The sequence below is a fragment of the Anneissia japonica genome, unplaced genomic scaffold (genome assembly GCF_011630105.1).
Source record: "Anneissia japonica isolate Jap-2015-1 unplaced genomic scaffold, ASM1163010v1 scaffold287713_len945575_cov184, whole genome shotgun sequence".
Classification (NCBI taxonomy): Eukaryota; Metazoa; Echinodermata; class Crinoidea; order Comatulida; family Comatulidae; genus Anneissia; species Anneissia japonica.
This window is the reverse complement of record NW_022725774.1, coordinates 355,071-376,842: the sequence shown is the minus strand read 5'-3', so window position 1 is coordinate 376,842 and position 21,772 is coordinate 355,071. Positions and strand designations below refer to the sequence as shown.

Sequence of the window (21,772 nt, the reverse complement as noted above, 5' to 3'; positions counted from 1 at the left end):
GGTGTCAAAAAACAGATGGAATGTTATATTTTGGCACAAAAACATTGGCACATAAAAGTAAAAACAAAATGATCTATACATGACAAACAAAAACATAATATATATTCAAACATGACAAAAAATATCCAATTTTGTATTTAAAAATAAATTTAAAATTGGGTTCTTTTATTTCAAGCAAACAGTTTTTTGTATCACATTAGAGTATGGAAAGCATACACTGTCAAGGGGCTACATGATGATGTAACAATGTTGTCCGCAATAATTCTTGTTTTCTATACATACATTTGTTTAAATTTACACTGTATGTGTTGACCAAACAAACAATAAACAATATTATTCAAATTGCTTACTTTACTATTTAATTGAATAATTAGTTTCACTTTATAACAAGAGAATAATTTGTTTTCGATTGAATTTTTGAGGTTTTTTTTTTTCAGACATCATCAAATATTCCAAGCTTACATTTGCTCAAATGTGAAGTACTTCATCATTCATATTATTTCAGATTGCGTTATACTTGTTTCCTTTTTACATTTTAAATAAAAAAATATGTATACGATAGGTAGATTATTTAATGATTGATTGCCTATATTTTAGAATAGTACGGTCTCCAGACGTCCTCTTTGCGATCATCGCTTGGAGGGAGTGTGTGGCCGGAAGACGTTACAGCTGGCAAATGGCTAATCACTCGTAGATGATCGTCGTTTCCTGGTATCCCAAGGTGATTGCTCATCGGCATGTCCATTCGCCGTGTGATGTCATCAAAAGGTATCATGTGATCTTGTCTCATTAAAATGTCTGCCTCCTCTTTGATCGTTGACTTTGATTCATGTTTGTCGTTTGACGTTGGCAACATCTGCAGATGCGACGAACCATCGTAGAAAGGCGCTGAAGGAGTGTGAGCTGTTGGCGATGTCATATACAGGTGTGGATATAGATACGTTGGCGATGTCGGGAAAAATGGTGATGACGTAAGCGTTACTGGCGTTGTTGGGGTACTGAACAGATCTCCAGGCGAGGGGAGAGGAAATGAAGATGATGGTGAGAAAAAGGGTTTTGTATCCATGCTACTTGAGAGGGGATTTGAAGTGAATGGCGTTGAAGCACTTGGATATGCAAAGCGAACGTCGTTAACCGCTCCAATACTTTGCCGCTGCACCGGGTAGCGTGAATCATGTTTACCGTAAGGTGTCAGCGTAGTGAAAGTGTTACTAGCCATTGGGTTCAACTGGGTCAATTGTTGCGCGGCCTCGTGTTCAGCTGTCATAGATATTGGCGTTTCGGACGCTGTCCTGGCAGGAGTATGCAGAGAAGATGATTGGACGCCAGGCGTGAAGAAACTTCCAGAGTAGTACGGGCTTGTCCATGACGTTGCTTTAGAAGGCATAGCTACTTGTGTACCATCTATGAAACAAAATTATAAACATTGTTTTTACTATATTATATACATAAAAAATATTCTTAGATAGAAAGTCAAGAAACTTTTTCTCAACTGAAAACATTACATTGCTTAAACAATTCTTTACGAAAATGTGAAATTCAGATAAAATGTTATAATTCAAAAGAAATAACAATACTATACTACAGAACAAACAGTTAAACTTGAACATAATGTATTAATAAGACATTACAACAAATTCCTATTAACTAGCTAGAACATAATTCAGTTTTGAGGAATTTTGTCTACCGGTCCATAGTTTTGGATTAACATGTGCAAACAATTAAAATAAATTATAGGTTATTATATAAGCAATACGGATGACAATGAGTCACCATTACATTACACACCATGGTATCCTATTTAACTTAACAATGATGGCTGCCTGCCAACAGACGAAACTCTCGTTGCAGTAATATAGACAACAATCATTAGGCAGCTACAGTAAATACATTTCCTCACACAACCCCTGAAGTGTGTTTTAAGAAAGAATTTTAAGTTTCTGGATCGTTGCATTAGATGTTTATTAATAGTCATACAGTAGAACCCCTTCTTCGGGACACCCTATATTAGGGGACACTTTTTTGTTCCTGAGGGTGTCCATTTAATACAGGTTTTACTGTAGGTTAAAACAAATCTTGTCATTTCAGTGAGTTTTTTTCTGGAGTTGTGAATTAATATTATGTGAGCATGTAAAATCATTTTGTGGTCAAAAAGGGAAGTGAAGTTACAATATAAATGGCAACATTCTAAAAATAGAGTCTTACCAATGATAATTAAGACAATTTATGATAGTTTTTCCCAATTGTACAGCTAATATTAGCACCATGTGATGGTGATTATTTGATCTTTTTAACTTCAGATATTAATTCTCTTGACCTCTTAAGCATGTGATAAAAAAAGTCACTATTTTTGGCAATTTAATAATTTTGTCAAACTTTGTTTAAAAGGATGTAGCATAATGCAGATATTACAGTAATTGAAAAATCACATGATATAAAAATATTTTACAGGACTTACTATAATATCATGTGACCATAATGTGACCATCATGTGTTGGAATATATTCTGCAAATATTTTGGGAGATAAAAGGGAAAATGTGAAGAATTATAAGTTACAGTAACTAGCCTCATCATAACAGAGGTGGCAGTGTGAACAAATGCTAATCAGGAGTCTTGGATTCGAATCCAGATGGGTACAAAACATTTACAGAAAAACTATCATCCTTATATACAGTTTAATATTGTTTGATCTGTATTGCCTACAGGCACTATTCTGTCTAGTATTCCTGTGAGTTTTAATAACATAGGCGTATACAAATTGTTGGGTATGGTAATTTGTTTCCTGTATAAATACCAAATAAAGTTTCAAAACTAAAATGCTGATGTAGTTCCGTTGGAAATTATCATTCATTAGTATTATGAAGAATATAAAAAACCAATTTCCTCTGTCAGTTCAACATTTTTGCCTAATACTAACACAGAAATAGTTTCATTTTTTATTTCCTGTCTTTTTATCAAAGGTTTTAAACGAAGGCTTATTGAATGAAAATAGAGTTGTTTTGATTGTAGGGAATTAAACAAACATGATTTGTAGTGTAAGAAAAGTGATGAATTGTATGTTTGAATTGTGACTGATGTCATCCTGCTAGGCCGACCTTGGCAACTGTTTGCTCACATGGCCAGATGCCCTGAAGTGAACTTTCCACTTAAGCTCAGCTAGGGCTCGCTCTCTCTGCCTCTCTCTCCTGGAACATATAGTATAAACATCCTGTCGTTTTCCAAGAAACTATACAATTTCGCAATCGAAAAAATAAAATCCTAAAATCCAACAAAAACACTATGATGGGATACACAGATCACAGTTTATTAAAGAAACACTGCAAGTTCTTATTCATTAATAATGTGATGATGTTGACAATAATAATAATTTTAATAATAATAATTTTAATAATAATAATAATAACAATAACAATAATAATAATAATAAGGTAGAATTATAAAGCGCAATAAAAAATGAAAAAATCCTAATTAAATATTATTATTTCATAAATATTACTTTCTATGCCTACTTTATTTATGAAAATGGAATAGATACATGTACAGTTTGTATAGTTTTGCATTTTTACGTAAAAACTTCAATTTTAATTAATGAAACATACAAGGTAAGTTTCATAGTAATAAAATTAGTACAATTAGAATATATAATTTCCTTTTATTCAAAACAGTGGTGGAGCCAATCTAGCCAGCTCCCTGGCTGTTATACAGAACTTTAAATTACACATTTAAAAGTTAATCATTGTTGGCAGCTCTAGCATAGGATATCTTATCACTATAAAAAAAAATTGCCAATGATTGGTGCACTCAAAAAAGTTTAAGATCAGAAAGATATACACCCACCCCACCCCAACTTTCCCCATTTAGTCTAGTTGATGCCTTGCACTAACCAAAGACACATGTCTTTTGACACATTGTTTTAGTCGGTAACTCTTTCAGCACATTACAAGAATATTAACTACAAATGCCAAAACCAAGGAATAATACATAACTGAATGATTGATTGTTGATTTAGACTACAAAATAACATTTAATAACGGAGCTTTTAAACTTCTGGTTGAAGATTATGATTATTAGAATGGCACTAGAAAAGACGCATTCTACGTGTAACTTATCCTGTTTAGGTGGACATTTTGATTATTGAGTAGGCAGTCATTACAAAATTGATGAATTCAAGGAAGAGGCTGTCTCTTATACACATCTAGATGTGTATAAGAGACAGGTGTATATTTTACCTTCAATTACAAAGTGTCACTCGTTACAATAATTTATTTAAATAACATTAACGAAAATATAATTCAATATAATACGGTTACTAATACTGTAATCTATATAATTTTCACATAATTTTAAAGGTAAATCTAGGAATTATATATAATATCGGCCTATGTATTAAATCAATTTTTTTTTTACAAATAAAAATAATTTATGATAACATGCTATTTATATATAAAATTACTACAACAATAAAAAAATAATCACTAATATTACAAAATTTATTTGTTTTGATTTTTTTTCATTAACCAAAAAAATCAATCATTCAGATACTGGCGTTGAGTTCAGCTAACAGGTCACTTGAGTACAGTTTGCCTTAGTGGTCACTTGAGATGGCCTACATGGTTACATAGCCACATAATCACTATTGTTTTTCAAACGATTCATTTTCATTAATAAAAACTTCTTTTTAATCTCAATCAATTCCATCTCGGCATTATTTAACGCCATTACTGCCTCGTGTTCTTGTTCTATATATCGTCTACGCATTGTTAACAGTTCCAGATTTGCTTCCTCACAATCTACATGGACATTCCGTTGCTGGTTACCGTACACGCGCGAGCTACTAGTGAGTTGTTCTTGGTCATTATACGTATGATGTGACAAGACCGAAGGTGGTCGGTAGGAATAAATGCTTTCATTATTTTCATATTCACTGACCGAAGAAGAACGACTTGGGGTGTCTGAATGGTCTGGAAAAAAGAAAGAGTCATCATTGCAATTATTCGTCCAATGGAATTTAGCGCATGATGAAGTTAGGCACACTTGAATGTTTATTGCGTCAACTTCAATCTGACTGTTCTTCAAATAAAAGAAACAGATATCTATAAGCTTCCAATCAAATTGTAAGAAAGTGTGCCTCACTTCATCAAACCTTTCCAGAGGAGAATAATGCACGATGAATCTTTCATTTTTCATTATTATTATTAACTGGAAGCGAACCAAATAAAAGTAAAAACAAATCATTTTTCATTATCATTATTAACTGGAAGCAAACCAAATAGAACTAAAAACAAATACGTTTTTTTTCTCCTACAATTGGCGCAGCTCTAGTAGTTTGAAAAACGAGATATTACAGTTTTTAAACTGGCATTCTAGAAGGTGGTATATTAAATTTTCTAAATTATTATAAGAAATAATACAGTTTGGGGCCTTTATTATCATTTTTATCGTTTTGAGAGCTCTCTTGGAGAGTAATAATTAACATAATTAATTAATGGCTTTGTCGAATGGGCCTTCCTCATAAAAAAATTATCATAATTAGCAAATTATTATAGCGATTTTTGCTATTAGGCCCTATAAAAAATATTATTAGTTTATCACCCTATCTGGGCAGGAAAAGTGATGAGGGAGGGAGGTTTTTTTTTGTTTTGCTAAAGCCAAATATCACCCTTGGGTTGTTTGCTGGTGCATTGATATTCAAAGTAAAACATGATTTAGATAAAGCAAACAATATCTACTAACTATTTAATAAAATAAATGAAAAAAATTAATAAATAAAATAATTTTTAAAAAAAAGCCCCCCCCCCCAAATTTTTTTTTTTCAAAAAAATTTTTTTTTCAATTTTTTTTTTTCAGTGCCATAAGAGACATGCGCGTGAGGGTGATAAACTAACAATTTTTTTTATTGGGCCTTATCAATTTTACTATCATTATTAAAGGTGAATTTCTCTTTTAATTATATAGTTTGTCAAAAACATTAAAAAGTACAGCATACAGTAAACACATGAAATAAACCTTCATCAAAATATATCTAAACACTAAAAAATAACAGCTAAAAACCTGACAGGAATGCTCAAAAATGGAAGTTCACATCTAGCTAAGAAATATATTAATTATTAATTAATTATTACTAATTATTAATTAATAATATTATTAATATACATGTCTTACATATTCAAAAGTAGGTTATCATTCATTGTAATATAGTGACCCATTTTAAAATGGCAATTCTAGTGTGAATTACATTGCAAAGATTTAAGTTTGAGCTGCAGTTTGAAAATATTAAGTCTGCTTAAAAGCCTTTAATACAACGGCGTCCCTATACTGCAGATTAAAATGGACAATCAAGGTCTCAAATGCTCTACCATTTAACATAACAACAACTCTACTTAGTAAACAACATGCCAACTGAACGATCTGTGGTGATAGTAATGTTTGTTGCAATATTGGGAAAACATATTTTTGGGGTCCCAACATTTCGAAATCCCAGACATTTTTGAAATTTCAGCACGTTTCGCAACTCGGCATTTCAAAACTCCGCTATCAAGATTGTTTTAGCATAGCCTATATCTGTTTGTTCTCTCTGTTAAATAAATTAACTTATAAAAATTATAAAATAGAAAGTTTCTTTTTTAGAAGAAAATAGCAAAATCTTGAATTTGATCAACATGTAATGAAAGCTTATTACAACTGAATATACAATACAATAGTTTCACTAGTACGTTACTAGTTGAAAGTTATGTTTTAGATACTTAGTAATTTCGCTTTTTTTTTTTTTATTAATAACAGAAAACATGTTAAAATAATTGAACAGCTGCTTTATGTTACAATTTTTCGAGATTGTCATCGGTGTCTGTTAAGTTTGTCTTTATCAAGATATGTCTATCATTTTTCCTGTTTGCTTGGAATAGTATAGCTTGTGACACGATGTCTGGCTTCTTTCCACAAACGGAATATAATACATATTGCAACAAACCCCCCTTCATATAATAAATTTGTTAATTAAAAACATCTCTGCACTATTTCACAATAAATTACTTCCCTTGTTATACATATCAACAAATTGAATACGATACAATAAGAATATTATATAAATTATGTATATCTTATCAATTATACTAATTAGATTATTATGTGTATGTATATATATTTGATACCTTGGTTTCACACATAAGCTTAAAATAGGCTGACATGTTTATATAATTGGTACCAACATTATTGAGAAACAGCTTACATGCACACTGCAATGCACTTATTGCAGAATAATTGCAGTCCATAGTGTTTTTTAGGCTAATCTCTTAATGAAACCTCTTTGTAAATCAATCATTATGCTTCACGCCAAAAAAAACCTCTCATTTTATTTATTATCAGACTGGCTCAATTTATTCAAAGCAATAGGGCCAAATAAAAAAAAAATAAACATTGTTTATTGTTGTACAAAATTGATGAATTCAAGGAAGAGGCATATAAATGTGACAAAATGATGTTTAAGGCCCTAGAAAAAATATTACTAGTTTTATTACTCTATCTAAGCTGGAAAAGTAATGAGGGAGGGAGGCGTTTAAAAAAATTTTTTTTTTTTTTTGCTAAAGCCAAATATCACCCTTGCGTTGTTTGCTGGTGTATTGATATTCAAAGTAAAACATGATTGATATAATACAAACAATATCTACTAACTATTCAATTTTTTTTTTTAATTTAAAAACCAATAGAAGACATGCGCGCAAGAAGATAAACTAACAATTTTTTTTATTAGGCCTAATGTTTAATGAAAATGTAAATAAATACTTGTATATTTAACTTACCATGGGGGGAATGATTCATCATGTTACTTGTGGTGGGTAGGGAGCTGAGGGGTTGGTGAATACCCTTCCTCTGGATGTCGGGTATTTCGTCTTGGTACATCATGCCGCTGTGGGGGTTCATGTGGTGAGGTGAATGCATGCGTACATCATCCGGAACCTTCTGTCGAGGCCCTAAAATTATAAGATTTCAAAATAAATCTCTAAACAGATAAGTCTGAGTTTTCACAAATACAATAAAACAAAACATGTAAACAGTTAAATATGTCAATCTTGATCGTCAATCAAAACCTTAATATTTTTTGTATTTTTCATTAATTATTCTTAATATTATTTATTTAATTATTTAAATATATTTTTTAAATTAATTTTTTCCATATTATCATTGTCCAAATTTCAAAAAAAAATTAAAAGGTTGAAGTTTATTTATTTTTCTTAATTGTGAGGCCAAACACAGTATAAGAGCTTCATACATCCATGTAGGAACAAAAACACTTATTCAATAATACCCTAATGTAGCCTCTCTCCTGGGCCCACATCTTCCAAAATTGTGTACTATATCTGTCCCAAAATATACCTGCTAAATCTAATATCCTGCACCTATTTAATTTTGTTTTTGCAAATATTTATCCGGTACCCTTCAAATTTGTCCTGGCAAAAGTCCAAATATCCAAACCTTGTGGTTTAATACTAATTGATGGATACTATAAATTAAAAAAAGGATGCATTGTAATTAAAATTTTCAAAATAAATGAAAAGCAACACAACAAAAGTGTTCTTGTTAATGAATTGTATACAAATTACAAGAATCAAAACAGACTATTATAAATTTAAATTTAACAAAAGTTTTTATTTCATCTATGATATCTATGTTACATTATTATATTATTGTACAATTAAAACAATGAGGCACATGAAGTAACAAATTATTAAAGTCTTAGGCAGGGGAAACTTGGAGTAGAGATTAAAATTATTAACAGCACAAAAATGATCAATGGTAGCAATAAAAACTCAGCTTTAATGTGATCCCGTCCTCATGGATCTGTTAATTAGGTACTGACAAATGTAAAACAACTGAACATTTAAAATTGTAATTCAATTTTAACAATTTAATATTAGAATCAGAAACATCAACATATTTATAAATTCCATAAGTAGCAAAAAAATTTATATTAAGTTATAGATAGAAACAATCTAAGTAGTCGGTTTCATTTTGTAGTAAATTGAAAGGGAAAACTCCGAGAAGAAAATCTGTGTGGATAGTAAGTAAAATTGTAGTCAAGTGGTTTCGAATAACTTCCTTATCTTTAGCACATGCAACAGAGTCATACGCAAGCGTGTAGGAAGTCGCAAATTGGTTCGCTCATGAGACAGTCAGCTGATAACTAGCTTCCCCTCTGGACTTGTGAATAAACTAAGCTAATATATCATCAATAATTTACATTAAGCCCTACTACAGATTGCATTTTAGAATACAAATTATGTAGATTAGCAAGATTTGTTACACCTTCCCTGCATCCTCGCTCTCCAATCATAAACATATGTTATGGTATGATGCAACCAAATTAACCAGAATTCATAACCACCTATATTTTTTCACTGTAGGGTAGTTTCTTTACACAATGCTACTGCATATGTCAAAGATTATAAAAGCTGAATAAGGTAGCCAAACTACCTTTTGTTGGAGTGACTATAGACACACGTCTAACCACGGAAATCCCATCAAAGGAACGAACAAATGTATTCGAAAGTCAGACTTAGCATAACCGACAAAGAATCATTGTTCACTCTAGCTTAAATCATCTTCATAAATCTATTACTCAAACTCTAATATTTTAAAATACTAGTTAAGTCTTGTAAAATATATTTGCTTGTACTTTAAAACTTTATCCATGAAATGAACCAGAACAGGTTTGTGCTTTTTTGAATGTAAATATAAGTGTATGATAATAATATGATCCTTGTTGAAAAACTGTACTGTCTAAAAATTCCACAGGAAAAACAAATTTTAAAGTTACATTGTCAATTTTGATGGATAAAAGTTATCAATTTGCAAGGGTAAAAGTTATCAATTTGCAAGGGAAGTGTAAGCTTATCCTAAATATGACATTACTAAAGACATTTTCAGAAATGCTACTATAATGTTTGTAAAATTTGAAGACATCTTTTTACTCAATTTAAAATTAAAATCAATAACTCTCTCAAAACTATATAAAATAAGCAATTCAAAAGTTAGTTTGCATTTGTGTGGTTTCAATCAGATAATAAATTTCATAGCATTAATTGTTAAGCAATAAAAATTCAATTTGGTTTATGTATTATCATATTATTTGTTACTATGTCAATCAATTCCATTACAAATAATTGTATTATTTTTACTACACAACAAGCAACAATATCATATAGACGTACTACAGTAGGTCAAATTAAAACTAAACCCTGTTTCTTGATTAATGAGGGCCCCTTTTTCTGTGGTCCCAAATATCCCAAAATTATCATTCTTTTTAAAGGGTATCCATCGTGCACCTGCAAAAGTAAAATTTCACTCCGAAATAAAAAAAAAAAAATTGTTGCTGTGATTATTGTTGTAGGTATTTCCGACTGAGTAATAAATACTAACCTCAAATTAAAACTTAAAGGGGAATTGTGTTTACTTTATAGTTGGTCAGTGAAGTGTAAACTGCCCCTTTAACTGTGACCAATCAATTTTTGCTCCATCAAGTCATTGGTATTTAAGGAGTGTTTTTTATGAGTAGCCATCTGAAGTCAATGACCTTCACCAGTCGTCTTATATGCCAGACAGTATATTATTTTTAAAATATAATTGAAAGATGCTCTTAGACTTAGCGGAAATATCTGTCTAGTATAATACAAGTGTATATTTATTATTTTTAGTAATATTGTCAGTTTCATTATTATTTTATTTATTTAAAAATATAGGACTATATACTCTATTATTTTAATCTGACTCACCATTAAGAATGGAAACAATGATTCGGATGCTTGCATGTAGGTAATTGAGCTTTAGAAAGATATCTTTGAGATTTGGCAGAATTTGAACCAATGACCCTTGGATTAGAAGGTGGGCAACTTACCATCATCCATAGGTTCACATCCCATCATCACAACCATCATTATCACCACCAATACCATTCATCATAACCATCACTATCAATCCCAACCATCACCACCACCACCACCATCATCATCAATCACAACCACCATCCCCATTACTGTAATCATTATCTTTTAATTATTAACGTTTGATGAAATGATTTTTGGGAAGAGTAATTTAAAGTCACTGATTTCAAAAAGTATGTAAAAATCTATCATGAACACAAAGTCAATTATTTAAAAACCTTGACAAAAATGTTAAAAAGATTCAATTAATAGGAGGTGACATCACTAACCTAGGTTAAATTTGAGATTATGATATTTTAAAGCATGCTTCTGAGGAAAACACTTTTTGATATGTTGTACAATTAATATTTTTAAGACACAAAAAGGGTGCTTGACGAAAACACTTGGAAACGGTTAATGAGATCAGGATTTTTGAATACTTAAAAACTGGGGAAAAGTGGCGTAACCACCTTTTTCGCTCCCAATTTTAAATATTCAAAAACCTGTATCTTCAACTGTTTAAGTTTTGTTTTTTGTCAAACTGCCTTTTTGTGTCTTAAAAAACTCAGTTGTACAACATATAAATCAATTTTTTTTTCTCTGGAGCCTGGCTTTAAAACTGCTTTATTATACAGTCATTTTCATATTAGTTGGTAGTTCATATCTTTAACATACTACTGGGAATTCAGTAAAGTTGTCAAGGATTTCTCGGAATTAAAAATTAGCAGAAAAAAAAAGTTTTCCTTTGTCATTAATATTTAAAATGCAAGTGAGTGGAATTCAAGACTTCAACAAATTCATTTGCAATTTCAGTGTATTTTCCAGGAATAATTCCTAAAATGTTTTACCATAACTAAATAGGCTACTGGGAGCCAGGATACATTCCTTAACAAAGTTGTGTCAAAGGTCAAAGTTCCTATAATGAATATGAATTGTATTTTTAACAAGTAATGATTTTAAGGTGTTAAAAAGTTAAATGTACATTACTTGTAGAGCTGTAATAATAATTAAGAAATTATTATCATAATTACATTATTAATAAACATTTAATTTGTTATTAATAACTTACGATTACAGTAGAACCCGTTCCTTTGGGACACCCCTATGAAGGGGACACCCCTATTAAGGGGACACTTTTTCGGGCACAAACAAAGGGAAAGTATATCTTTTAACACTATGGTCAACCCCTATTCAGAGGACATCCCTACAGTATGAAGGGGACACTCTTTTGGTCCCGAAGATGTCCCCTTAATAGGGATTCTACTATATTTGAATTATGACAAAAATTTTATCATTAAAATAGTACATAAAAAAATACCATAATTATACAAATATAAGCAATATTCATAAGTTTCATATGTATTACATGAAAAATAAGTTTCAATTAAGAAAACAAAAATATTCTTACGTCTTGGTTCACGGGGTCCATCAACTGTAACCTTGATGGCTCTATTATACGTAGCAACTTGAGGTGGGTTCGTGTTTATGATGATAGACAGTGTAAAACTTTTGCCTAGAATGGTACAAAGATATTGAATATCTATAAATATATAATTATATAATATGTATATTTTTATATATGTATTATTTAAGTATATATAATAATTAATTAGATTTGCTGCATATCAACATAACAATATTAACTGACATATAGATAGGGCTCGAATATAGTAACATAATATATAAAATTACATGTATAAATTAAATGATTGTCCTAATAAAAAACAAAAGACTTCAGACCAATATGCAGTTGCTGCTAGGAGATAATAAACTACTGTTAATATTGATATGTTAATGACCAAAAAGTTGGTGGGCAAAATAAATTATTTAATTTATTAAATTGGCCTTATTATAGATTCTGTGGTTTACCAAAGGTTTCTTAGGATACAGTATGTGTTGTGTTTGGTTTGGAGTGGCTTTCCCACACTGTTTGTTGTCTTTAGCCAGCATCAAGTCTAATGCTCATTTTGTTTTACTAATACTCTCTAGCATCTGTCTCTTATACACATCTAGATGTGTATAAGAGACAGTAACAAATTTTATCATTCACTGGTTGCGAAATGCAAAAATATCTCCTTGATTCAAGTTTGGTCTGTTTTTTTTTTTTTTCAATTCAAATAATGATATACTACAATACCCTCTTGGAAAATACATATTTATAATGTATGATGTGTATACATCGCATGCGCAATACTTCTTTTCAAGAAACCTGACTTAATGATTCGCTGAACGTGAGGCCAAACAATGTACAAGGTCGTCTTCCACCTAGTCACGTCCTTGGCCCTGTTTCTACATCCAGTTGAAAACCATTTATAAAGCAATTAACCAGACAATTGTACTTTGAATAAACGTATTATTGTGGACTTTTCTACATCACCAATATATTGTTGATTATTGGTTCATCATGAATTAAAAGAGGCCTGATAGAAATTAACAAATTTTAATATTTTTAAAATTATTATTTTACATTTAAAATTACGAACAATATGTTCCAACAACATTTAATGCAAATTTAAAGTAATTATTCATGCCTCACCGTAAATTATTGATATAACTTATGGTCACATCCGTTTTTGTATTTAAATTAATTTATATTCCAGAAGTTTTACAGATGTTAAAAAAATATGTAGATCATAAAAAGGATTCTTGAAAAGGAAAAAAAAAACATAGAATTATGGCTAACATTTTTATCTTCTCCTAGATTTTTATAAATGGTTTTTCCGGATATATCGCACTAGTGATTTATTAAATCATGTATATTTATGAAGGACAATATTTTAATAAAAGCATGATAAAAGTGCAAATATAAAATACGCCCCCACAATCCTTTAGGTAATACATCATTTCCTGCACTAGCTGGATTTACATTGTAAAGTTGCGTCATTGTCCGGTATAACTAAAATTAATAAGTTTGGTCTTTCAATAATATGTCTTATGAACAAAGCCTACGTAATTTCACAGCACTCTATGTAGCGGAAGCACGATCGAGTATAGTACGTACTCCCTGATTGGCCATCACAGCCAAATAGGTCACATGCTTCTAAGTTCAATATCCGACCCGATAAACCAACCAGAGACGTGTTGGCTTATCGCTTCATTGCTTCCATTTCAATGTACATAAAGATAATAACACAACGGTAGAAAAATGTTTGATAAACCAGAAAATAAATACAAAATACTAGTATAACAGAATTAGATATGTCAGGAATGCACGTGGATTGCAGACACGACCTAAATTCAATAATCGCGAAGCGCGAATTGTTTCGTTTTCGCGGAAAATCCCCCATCGGCGTTACATGACTTTATCACTAGCATGTGCTTATCGCCATCAATACACAGCCATGCTGAAAACATGAGATTTAGAATAGACGTGAAACTAATAAATTTAACCATGCGTGGTATTAAATATTGATTGTTAATTAATGTTTTTATAAACAATTAATTATAGGAAGATTGCTCAACAATAAGGAATTATGCGATTATCATATGCACCGGAAATTTAAAAGCTTATTCACCATGTATAAAGCAAAATAGATAAGCGTTAAGCATTGTAATTTTTCCGGTGGAAAAAGAAATAAACGAACGCAGGAAATGAAAGTAGCCTAAATTGAATAACCATACTAACCCACTTTAGACAACCATTTAGTAAAATATAGTTTGATTCCACCCTATTAGGATTCCATAATTAGAGTTAAGTTTTAAAAACCATAGTTTAATTGAGCTTTAACCATAATTACCAAAATATAATTACTAACCTCGCCCCGATCTGCCCACAAACCGCAGATCGTTAAACCTCGCTACTTGATTCTTCATAACGGCTGTGAAGTTACGAAGCTCGGCACAGTAATTTTCATCATTGCCAGCAGCTATTGTAACTGGTGTTCCGTCCGGAATCGGTCCAAGAGATACAACTTTGAAAGCAACTGGTAGGCTTTTATTGCACCTCCAATGTGATGGCAAAACACTGCACACAAAGTTGGGACTCTCAGTCCTTACAAGTTCACCGGGATATTCCGCAAAAGCTTCCACAATACTCCTCTCGCCGCCTTTGAACGGTGATTGTTTTCCAGTCATTTTGTGGTTGTTTTTTGAAGTAGAGTTGTGTTTGATATCTGCTATATGGTCGTTTTCATAAGCCGACATATTATGGCGAGGACGATCCAAATGCATCGGGTAGGTTTGCTTCAAAGACACGTTTCCAGACGCACTAATACTCTCTAGCATAGTGACTAAACACGACCACTGCGATTTTAACCGTCCGTTGTATAATTGTTAACCGACACCTCAGGCGCGCATGGACTGAACAACCAAAACCGCAATGTTTCGTTGAATGACTGGATAAATACTATTAACTTCAAACACGGTGTGTTTTTCTTTGATAGTCCAAAGGAGGTAGTATTGGGTAGTAATTAAGTATCGAAAAAAATGATCTTGAAGTTGTTCTACTGGACGATTACAAAACACTGTTGACGATAACTGAACAAAAATCAAACTGACGACAATAAACTATAAAATTATTCACCGGCCCTGATCCAACTTCAAGGTAATTCTTTATACGTGGCTGGAGTGAGGAACTTCGATTGTGAATTTACTTTTCACACAAATGATTGACTCTGTGTTATAAGAAAATGCGATGAATCATCGGCAGAACGTCAACGAACTTCGTTCGGTGGGATCCACCCACACAGGGGCGTTATCGACCAATCAGATCGCTTAGTGGGCTGGGCTACTTTGGTGACTAAACTGATAAGCCACCGGAACTAAGCAAGAACACCGTGTCAAAACAAAACAGTGTGAAAGCAGTTGATACTTTCGCGTCGTGTTCCTGTGATTTTCTGAGTAAAGAAGTGATTACGTTTGACTTAAAGTATGCCTCAAGGTCTAATGATACGTGTTCAGTCTGTAGAGTACAGGGTTTATCGACCTATTTCACGGTTTCGCTCGTAGGCTTTGTGTGTGTAGGCCTATACAGAATTAAGCCTGATTCCAACGGAAATACGTTTTATAGTTTACTATACTAAAGAATGGTAGAACTAAATCGTCTTATACCACCAGCATACTGTACTAACTTCAGTGTCGTATCCAGGTTTATCGTGGTGAAAGTGTGCGGGAGGTGGCGCGCAAAAAAATTGGCCTGAAAGTCCGTCTGCGCATTTCGGAAAATAAGGGCTGATATTATGCCGTAATTACGATTCTGGGCACTGCCAACCGTATTTTCCTAGCGATTTTCCGCACAAATTCATTAGAGCTGATTTTTGAGGTATCATCCACGTAATTAAAAAAAATGACAGGGGGGGGGGGGAGTGGATACAAGATGGACCTACTGGTCTGGGATCAGGGGAAGAGCAGGTTGGGTCGCACCTCAGATTTGTCATTACTATAGCAACGTTAATGCCCAAATACTGGCATTAGGTTAGATTGCTGGAAATTTAATGATTTAAGATTACTTTTTGATCATAATACAGAAAATAACAAATTCTGTATCCAGTACATTCCCAAATGTCTTTAAAATGTGGACTGTCTTCTCCAATAAGGAGTCGCACCCATTCCCCCACCCCTTTTATACTTTGCTTCCTTCGAAAATAGAATTGCAGATCTAAAAGGATTAAATAAGCTATGAATTTCCAGTGAGAAAATGAGAAACAATTCATTCATTACCAATTTACAGCCGTTTTTCTATGAAACGCCTTTGGCTAAGCTAATTTAATGACACCTCTACATATAGGCCGGAATGAACCGTTTCGCTAAGGCCCCGCCCCCTTGGACATTGTTGATAAGGTACCAAAAACGACAACGTAAACGTTCGTAATCATGTGAGCTTGTGGGACATGCGCGTATTCATGGCTCTGTTTGGATTGGTTATTTGTTAAATTTGATTGACACTCCTGAATGATCTGCTAAAACGGTGTTAAGAAAAGCAATATAACGCTCCATTTTTTATATTTTTTTATTATAGGTATATTTCATCAAGAATGTGATTATATGCTATAGGCCTTAATGGATAAACGTCGTCTACAACTTAAGACCAAAACTAATGCGAAATGATCCGATGCTTTCATCTAATCATATAGATGTTGGCTCTTTTTGAAGTACAACAAATTATCAACTTGAACATAGACATCAGTGTATTTAAAAAAAAAAATTACCCATAATGATAGAAACACTTCCATTATCATTATTCGGTATAAAAATCAGGGTAGACATTTTCAAAATTCAATAATTTCTATGCTCAATATGTATGTTACTGCAAAAATGAGCAAGTTAATTTCAAAATTATTTTTAAAGTTTGTTTTTTTTGTGTAAATTCGAGGAAACATAAATTTTTAACATTGACCCGCCTTCTGTTATAGTGGCCTAAAGAAACTTTTAGAACGTTTTTAACCCAAAAACTAATTCCTTCGACAGGGAATTAAGCCAACCCCACCCCAACCACCACGCAATGAAAACTGTTTCAGTCGGCAGCAATTATAATGTGCCAGCAACAAAAACTATACGGAAAGCGTTCGGATATTTTCAATTGGAATAATATATGTAGGCCTATGCATCTTTATTCAGATTTTAATATAGAACAATCGATCCCAATACGCGATAGGCCTAATTGATGGATCTGTTATTATGTTGACTATTACTAAATTAGGAATTTAATAGAATGAGGGAGTTGATAGAACGCATTGAATAATGTATTTCGTAATCAGATTTGATAAGTACTGTACTGTACAGAGAAGTAGGCCTGATTCTGGGAAATCACCAGACGACGGTAGCGGGCCGCGAAGTTTCGTTCAGAAAAAAACGCCAAGCTCACCATGGTGGCGCTATTCATGATCCTTCTTATATCCAGTACTGTAATGATATTACATTTGACATTATATTTAACGGTTAACAGTTACAGTAGCCAGTGGGGATCCAGGAATTTGAAAAAGAGAGGGGGAGGGAATTTCACGGATGGAGAGTCAACATCACCTTAGCCCCACCATGGTTGGGGCTGATAAGAAAATTTATGATTATGGCACCTGTAGAGGGCTGGAAATGGCACTCTCATAGGCCTACCTAAATTTGATGAATATTTTCTTTTCTCAATATTTTTTTTATAATTTTGAAAAACATTAGGTGGACCCTAACCGACTCGTACCCACCCCCGCCCCATTGAATCCACCACTGTGCTCATAATAGCAATACAGAATCATGGAGGTGAGTATATAAATAAAATCACGGCACAACACTCATCCTTTGGAACTTCATAAGAGGTCATTCCGATTGCTAAATCGTACGCATGTTGTAGCGCTATGCATAGTAGCCTATAAAGTCTCGTTCACATTATATTAACGACGCGGTTTTTGACATAAATTAATGATAAAACGTTACCACAGACAATTTTCAGTGAGAAACACTTTAAATTAGTGGCATAAAAGTTGACCGAGTCTACGTGTCCCCACCCCACCGTTTTTCCACTAAATTAGTATTCACGAATAGACTTTAAAATTTCAAGGCATATATTGAAATTAGCGACCTCACTTATCTATTCCGAACATGTTGGGCCCACCCCCAACTCGTTGAAAAATCCGTACCTCAACTAAAACTGAACTGTTTCGATCTGTGTAGGTCTATTGGAAGTAGTTTTTATATGGTTTTTGATGAGCAATTATTTGTCCGAGTTTTCCTCCTATACAAAGGCAGCAATCGCATTAAATGACTGCTCCCTGCTATACAATATAAAATCAAATTAAATATTATGTAGGCCTAATATAATACTGTATTTTTACTCTTAAAACTCCCGGCGATTGACTCATAAAAATCCTTGAAAAATCCTTATATACTATAATAAACTAAATTGTTTATTAGCAAGTTATTTATTAGAATTACAATTAGTTGATCTTTGCGATAATTGAGACAACAAATGACGCAACACAATGAACCGTTTCAAGTTTACATATCACATGATTATTAAGTTCAAAATTGCAAACTAGGACCTAGGTGAATGTTTAGTAGGTCAGTGGGTGTTTACACAGTTACGAACGTCATCCAATCAACATCCGCCGCCACTGGTGACGTTCGCGACAGAAATCACACTCGATATTTATACACAACTACTAAATATTCACCGGGGATAAACACAGGGGAATATAATGTTCAAAATAAAAGTACATTTCAGTTGATGCTTTTAACAGTTGTACGCCGATTGTGTTAACAGGCGACCACTCGTCTTTGATACCTAACGCATGGCACTGATTGTTGTATTATTATTCGTAAACTCTTTGTCGCCTGCTAACATTAACAATACACTGCTGAGAATGTGTGTGTGGAAACCTGCTACAAAATTTATATATAATTAACCTTATGTAAACATATAATATACGGCACACATATATTTTATTATAATACTGCACAGCAATCAGTCAAGGCTTATATATTTTTTTATATAATAGATATCTTTTTTCAAGATCATAATAATCGATATATAACAATACACACGCGAAGTTAAGATAGGAGACATACTGTGAAAAAAAGTGATATGTTAAACATTGCGTAACTTTGGCACGGCATTCTTATCATAAATATACACAATATACAATACAACGATTAACTTACTTTCGTATATGCCACATGTAAAAGGATATAACATGCCTTATTTGTTTAGTAACTACCATATTATTTGGTTTGTGCTATCCTGAATGGGTGATGAAAATGTAACAATGTTTTGTTTACACAAAACATTTGGAAAAAATATGATATAGTGATCTCGGAAATTAAAAATAATTTTGGTATAAAAATAATTGAATTATTTAGTAAAATATGAACTTTGTGCTGGAACCAAATGCTGAATAAAGTCTGCTTATCTAAAGGTATTGCGCAAATAAACCTCTCCAAACTTAAAACCTGTTAATCTCGAAACGTAAATTTAAGGAAATAAAATAGATGTTGAAAAGAAGTATAATGTATTCAAACAAGCACATTATAGTAGTCTGAAACCTTATAATTTCTTAGTTTAACGAGAAATCATAATTGTAATAACAATTATAATGATAATAATAAAATAATTATACAGGACATTAATAGCAATAATACTGTTATAATAATAAATAAATAAATAAATAATAATAACCCCATGTTCTATATCTGTCTGTAAAACAGAATATGGGACTTTCCTCATTAAAATAATGGAAATAAATGTTTGAAATTGTGAAGTAAAACATAAAAGAAATTATTTGATGCTAGACTGGAACCAGGGCCGCAATGGTACTGGTAAAGGCGAAGTGGTTCTAATCGTTGTAGAGTAGAACCTCTGACCTGTGAAAACTAGTGGATTTTCAGTCTATCTACCTTGCATAAACTTTATAGGCTGAGGTCATGGTAATTTTATGTTGAACCAAACTTAACTAGTTTGAAACGCTTGGTACAGTATACGTAAACACAAATTGCGTTACAATTGCGTTTAACATGACAGTTTAGTCACCAGTTTATTAATATCAAAAATATGTAGAATAAAATCTTTGTTATACCATTCTTTGCTTGCACCAATTTTGAAGACGATCCAAACACAAAAAAATGACCAAATTAGAGGGTAGAAAAACCTTGTGCAAAATCATAGGGAAACAAGTACAACAGAAACAATTGTTTTCACAGGAAAACTAATAAAGTTGTAAACAAGAGAACTAAAGCATTTTTAAGCACACATATTATAATTAAATAATGTGTTAATGTGAATTAATAAAGCATATATATTTGGTTTCTACATAAGACTCTTTGGTGTGACTGGCATCAGTGGATGGAAGTAAGCTGTTATACTGTAGAGGAGGGAATTAAACATATGAAATTGTGTTCAATCTGCTATAAGTAATTATTTTCTATATTCTTTAAAGAAACACTCATAACATAAAATAAAGCACCTATTGAAGTTTTGGTGTTAAGCAGTATGTTACAAAAATATCAACAATATATATAAAAAAAAAATAAAATCATTCAATAAAATATATAATGCTGTGTAATGGGAAGGATGCATAGTATCAATACCATTAAATATAAAAATAAATATTAAAAGGGAAGACAATAAATAACCCTAGCATCAATTTCATTGGAATACCAAAATCCATGGCAATGAAAATACTGTACTAATAATAATGCAGTAATAATAATAAACATTAAAGATAATTGTATTTAATAAAGTCATTATTAATTATTATTAAAAAGGGCGGGGCCATCGCGCTGCGTGTTGTGTACTAGCGTTAAATTAATGTTAACGTCGTCCGGCGTAAACTACCTAATGACGATTCGAACCGTGGTAGACTGTCCTACAAGACTGAGGTAAAGAAAATTAAAAAACATGTTTGGAGGGCATGAATTCAAGATGGAATTTGTATGGGAACAACAAAGGAAGACAATACTCACAAATTCCCTTATTTCAGTTTGTATGAAATAATAATATAATAACACAAATTGAAGTTTAACAACAATAATACTAATAATAGCATTGTTATCAAATAAACAAAATTCACTCCAAAAAACGAAAACAATATTGTTATTTTTAGCAACAGACTGAAGATAAACTCTATTTGGTGTCGCACAAGAGTGCAACACCTCTCAAGATCCAGTGATCCGGATGCTGGACGGTCTTCAGATACAGTGGAAAGATGTAAGTCAGATCGGTTCTCTGCGGTTTCTTGTACACAGGGCATTCGTACAACCTTGGGTCCTTTCCCCCAACCTGATTGATGGCGTAGACATGAGCCACGGGTAGGGGCGTGAACAACACTTTCGGCTGAGGCTCAACAAGCTTGCAGTTTCTTCGGTCCCATCCAGCACCATCGAGGAATAAGCCATGAACATAAACACCTACAAAGAAAATGATCATATAAATGTTGCT

At 32.3% G+C, this 21,772-nt stretch overlaps 2 protein-coding genes across 2 annotated transcripts in view; both read right to left on the bottom strand.

Annotated features, from left to right (window-relative positions):
* Positions 1-423: 423 nt before the first annotated feature.
* Positions 424-15,552, bottom strand: LOC117112896 (runt-related transcription factor 3-like). The gene is made up of 4 exons (XM_033256108.1): positions 14,670-15,552; positions 12,323-12,427; positions 7,798-7,968; positions 424-1,404 (listed from the first exon to the last, which is right to left on the bottom strand). Exons 1-4 carry the CDS (start codon positions 15,136-15,138, stop codon positions 587-589), a joined length of 1,563 nt encoding a protein of 520 aa, XP_033111999.1. The 5' UTR covers positions 15,139-15,552; the 3' UTR covers positions 424-586.
* A 3,272-nt stretch (positions 15,553-18,824) lies between these two features.
* LOC117112890 (dynein heavy chain 5, axonemal-like) overlaps positions 18,825-21,772 on the bottom strand; it is a 46,351-nt gene continuing 43,403 nt past the window's right edge. Inside the window, exon 72 of the mRNA XM_033256103.1 lies at positions 18,825-21,741. Coding sequence (XP_033111994.1) covers positions 21,458-21,741 — 284 coding nt within the window. The 3' untranslated portion in view covers positions 18,825-21,457. The remainder of the gene's footprint in view (positions 21,742-21,772) is intronic.

Excerpts from the sequence above, each read along its gene's own strand:
- LOC117112896 (XM_033256108.1), bottom strand. The coding sequence starts at position 15,138 with ATGCTAGAGAGTATTAGTGCGTCTGGAAACGTGTCTTTGAAGCAAACC. Across the intron at positions 7,969-12,322 it reads TGGACCCCGTGAACCAAGAC|GGCCTCGACAGAAGGTTCCG; the intron begins GTAAGAATATTT and ends TTATAATTTTAG. Across the intron at positions 1,405-7,797 it reads GATGAATCATTCCCCCCATG|ATGGTACACAAGTAGCTATG; the intron begins GTAAGTTAAATA and ends TTTGTTTCATAG.